The following is a 4,579-nucleotide window of genomic DNA, read 5'->3' as shown; positions in this document are numbered from 1 at the left end:
AGCCATTCACTAAAAGAAAGGGTGACCACATGGCGACTGGTAGATGCCAACAGCCATGGCGCTAGCACTTTCTATCGCCGGCGGGAGGAAGCCACGCATTATCGGTCACACTGCTCCACAAGCTAGTAGTCGGCGGCCTATTCCGGCTGCTGACATGGATGGCTCCGATTGGTTTGCAGACTGCACAACTCCTGCAGTGTCGCACAACTAACGCAGCTAGCTTTGCATTCCGGACAATAAAGGAGATGATTTGCAACCCCCTTACCGTGACCTTGGCAGTCATACAATATAGTTGTACTACCAATACTAACGAGTCATGACTTCCTTTCAAATTGAAATCTAAATTTGTTACAGCAAATAATTCTGAAACATATAGTGAACCACAATCCACATCCCTGCTAAATAGCTTTCTTTGGTAGCATCCAAATACAGTACCAGGCACGGACACTTATTTGGTTACAGCACAGAAAACAACATGTTTGATATGTACATGTATCACCATGACAAAACATCAAGCAAAAACAAAGGCACTTAGAAGAAGTGGTGTTTCTTCTTATGACCCTCTTCCTCCTCCACTGACTCTTTCTTCTCATGGTGCTCATGGAGCGCATACCCACCGGCACTCACAACAACAGCCTCTGCTATCCGCTCTTCCATCTTGTGGCGCCCTGCATGCTCTGAGTCCTTCTTCGCTTCATGACGCTCATACTGCCCACAGATGGCAGTGTCAAAAATCGCTAAAGATCCAAATTCAAGCACTCACACATGCAATCTAGCATACAGATGCTCGCACATTCACACAGACACAATCATACTCTTGCGTGATCTTTGATCTTTTTCTTTCTTCAATACGACAGCGTTGAGCATCAGATAAACAAGAAAAGACACAAATCAAAAGAACAATTTACCAAGGCATAAGCGCCAGCTGCTGCGCCAAGAGCTTCTCCAACGTGCTCTTTGGTCTTGTGCTCCTTCTCATGTTTCTTTCCATGCTCGTCTGTTTTCACAACCACCTCGGTGGTTTCGGTGGTAGTGCTGTAGCCAGAAGGGCGGCGCGGCCCATCATAATATTCTGTGTACTGGATGGGCACGGCATCCTCGGAGTAGGTGTAATCGGCAGGCGGGGGTGGAGGAGCGTCATCCTCTTGCTTGTGATGCCCAAAGTGGTGGCGATGGTGGTGCTCTTCAGACATGGCTGGATCTTGAGTAAGGGAGCTCTCTCTCTCTCTCACACACACACGCACACACACACACACACACACACAAGCGGACGCTTACTAGGTAGTGGGCAAGACGTGATGTTCGCCTTTATTTATACGCGGCACATGACAGTGATGATCACCACCCACCTAATAAAAGAGGATGGAGATCTCTGGCATATGCCTTTAGATAATGCCTTCTCCTGTTTTCCCCTATTTTTAACGACCACTGTCACCCCATCGTGAGCACCGACTACCCCAATTGCTATGAAAATGTGAGAGGGATTTCCCACAGACCCCCGGCCCCCCTCTCACGTGACTCGCCCCAAAAATCCCCGCTTTTGTACATGTATGTTGTGATAACAATAACAAACACGGTCACCTTTGCCTCCCTTCCCGAACAAAGCTACAAAACCACACACAACATGCCTCCTTTCCCAACAAATCATCCATGTTGCTAGCGCTACCCGCACCGCATGAAGAGGTTTGCTTGTCAATGTGCTTAGCCTTCTACATGACCCAAATAGCTTTCTCAGCACATATTTGCGTAGTTCATGCCAAGCAAGTGGCCACCTTTTGCGAGTTTATTCTTGACAACATGCTAGAGCCAAGTTTTGATGACATGTTTTCTAAAGCCCTACAACATTTTTGCATGCCATTGAAGAGCCAGTCCAACTTAAACAACAAAACCATATGAAGAAATTCCACATATGCATAGCATTGAAGAAGCATTTATGATGTTTGTTTCCATTGAGCTAACACTTTGTTGAATCTAGCCGCATCGTGAAATCATATCATATATGCATTCCAGTTATGAAAAATATTATAAAGCATTAAATTAGCTTTGTGCAAAGTCTCATTTGGCAGGGTGTTTGCATGAGCTTGTATTGTGGTTTTCTGATATAAATAGCTCACTTAATGTGTGCATTGTTATAAAAACAAGGTGAGGAGACACGAAGGCCTGCTAAGTTAAGGGGAGATGAGAGAGAGGAAGTTTAAATACGTGCTTACAATCACATGGAATTTTTATTGTTTTTTGATATAAAATTGTATTATCTATTATACATATATAATTACAAATGGTTTGTATATTACGAAGGGCCCCACTTAAATAACCTGAAAGGTGCACATTGCACATCAACATTTTGAAACAAAACAAAATGAGAAGGAAGTAAAATAAAAATTTTGAAAAAATATTTTAGTGTTTTTTCATAAGAAAAAATAAATTTAACAAACATAAAAAATAATACAACAAATTAGTGAAATAAATCTTTATGAAGTCCTTCACCCTTTATGAATACTTTACATCATGGGGATCAAACTCCTATGAATACACTTTTTAATCCAAAAAGGTAAATGCAACTTTAAACAATAACATTCAAAAGACCATGATTCACAAGACTTTTATGCCTCTCAAGGGACACTTGTCAAAAGCAATGAAACATGAATGACCTTCACTCATAGTGCACTAAGATGTTTGGCAGGCCAACAAGGTGAAGAATCACGGTGGCCTATTAAGGAAATGTAATGCAAAAGAAGGTGAGGAATCTGCTTGTGGAATTTATTTGTCACAAACAAATATTTTGAAAGGTTGTACAGAGCAGCGCATATTATAAAAGGAGTTATATATATATGGCAAAAGGTGACTAATAGGTCAAGTCATTTCAGTGGTAGACATCGAGAAGTTACTTGTTGACCAAATTTGGCCAAACTTGGAAGTTTAGTTTGTTGCTTTTTGAGACAAATGTTGTAGTGAACAATTTAAAGAAACGAATGTGATTATTTCAATATAGGTTGGGATTTTAGAGTTAATATCAACATTGACATAGATCATTGGATTATAGAAACATTTCTAAGGAATGATGGACCTAAGTAATTTAGTGTGAAAATCTAAATTAATAATAGTAATATTTCATGAAGATGGCAATAATTAACGCATTATACCATCTTTTTTCTATAGCTAGAAGATAAGCTTGTAGATAATTGTACCTATAGTTTTTTTGTTCTAGCTTGAAAATAAGCAACGTGTAAACAGGTGAGTCTATTCGAGCCTCTCCAATTAATGGAGTTACAAGTTTTCCATTCCATAGTTTCAACAACACGATGAGCTTTCTATCCCTTGATATGATCAACTTATCATACACTCTTCCCAACCTACTATATTGAATTTCTAAGAACAAGGTGGGGTCTAGCTATGGCTTGGAGTTATGACTCATCCCATGGCTTTACTACAACAAGAAGTTAGGCACGTAGAGAGTGTAGCTCCATGTTTGTTGTTTTACTTTCAAACTAAGTTTTACATTGCCGAAGTTCCACATAGACAAACTCCTTGTTGTTTTGAGCTAAAACTCTATTGAGTCTAGTCTCGCCTTGAAATCATGTAATGCAAAAGGCCTATGAACTTTGAGAATAGCAGAATTAGGAAAATTGGAGACAACATTTTTGTGAGGCTACTTTGAGAGCATAGAGGGTGAACGTATTTAGCAGTAGCAACTTAACCATAATACTGAATCAACTTGGCATGAACAATACTTTTGCAAGAGAGAGAGAGAGAGAGAGTGTTTAGAGAGCTTGACAAAAGTTGAAGACCATATTTATGTGGAGACGGTCCCCCCTCCAATAAGCTTTTGTATTATAGATTCTCCCATCAAGAGAGACTTGGTACAATACAATATTTGTGTTCCTTGTGACCTAGGTGATGCAATGAAGATGGAAAGATTCATGCATCGCGAGCATAACATAGACTTTGTAAAAAGAAGTAACCATTCCTAGACTCAGTTCCAAGGCCTCAAACACCTTCAAAGGTGGAGAGAGCTAGCGGGGAATGAGGGTAGGGAAGAGGAAGAAGAAACATTCATGGAACAAAGAAATAGTTCCTCGTTTTATCATCACTCTTTGTGCTAGCATACATAATAACATAGTAATGAAGATGGAGAAGATGGCAAGCTTAAGCATTGAAGCATGGCTCTTGGTTGTATTTGCATTTCATAGCCAAGAGTGTTGGTGTAGGCTCCCAACTTCTCTACTAGCTTGGAGAAGGAGATGTAGCTCTTGCACTTTGCACTTCACACAATGAGTGTGTGTGAGTGTGTGTGTGTGTGTGTGTGTGGAGAAGAGTATACCCCCCAAGCTAACCCCCTCCTTGCTTTGTTCAACCCCCTCTTCTAGCACTATATTGCATATGATTGGACCTCCTCATCTTGGCCAATAACATGCTTAGTGCATATCAAGCAACAAGGGTAGCCTTGGGACAAGTGTCCCTCTTTCCCCTTTGAGAGAGAGAACTTGATAAATGCATACACAATTAATTAAATTAGCTAAATTATCATTGGATCCCTTGGGAGGCTAACCAATAAGATTTAGGAACATTATGAGGGCAA

General features: G+C 40.5%; 1 protein-coding gene across 1 annotated transcript; it reads right to left on the bottom strand.

The window, feature by feature from the left end:
* Positions 1-392: 392 nt before the first annotated feature.
* On the bottom strand, positions 393-1,335 carry LOC147423833 (uncharacterized). Its single transcript, XM_086501742.1, has 2 exons — positions 909-1,335; positions 393-708 (listed from the first exon to the last, which is right to left on the bottom strand). The coding sequence occupies exons 1-2, from the start codon at positions 1,191-1,193 to the stop codon at positions 532-534; spliced, it is 462 nt and encodes a 153-aa protein (XP_086357868.1). The 5' UTR covers positions 1,194-1,335; the 3' UTR covers positions 393-531.
* Positions 1,336-4,579: the final 3,244 nt, after the last annotated feature.

Source organism: Adiantum capillus-veneris, chromosome 26, assembly GCF_014529385.1.
Source record: "Adiantum capillus-veneris isolate H3 chromosome 26, ASM1452938v2, whole genome shotgun sequence".
Taxonomy (NCBI): domain Eukaryota; kingdom Viridiplantae; phylum Streptophyta; class Polypodiopsida; order Polypodiales; family Pteridaceae; genus Adiantum; species Adiantum capillus-veneris.
Note: the sequence above shows the minus strand (reverse complement) of the source record. Positions and strands in the feature narration are given on the sequence as shown.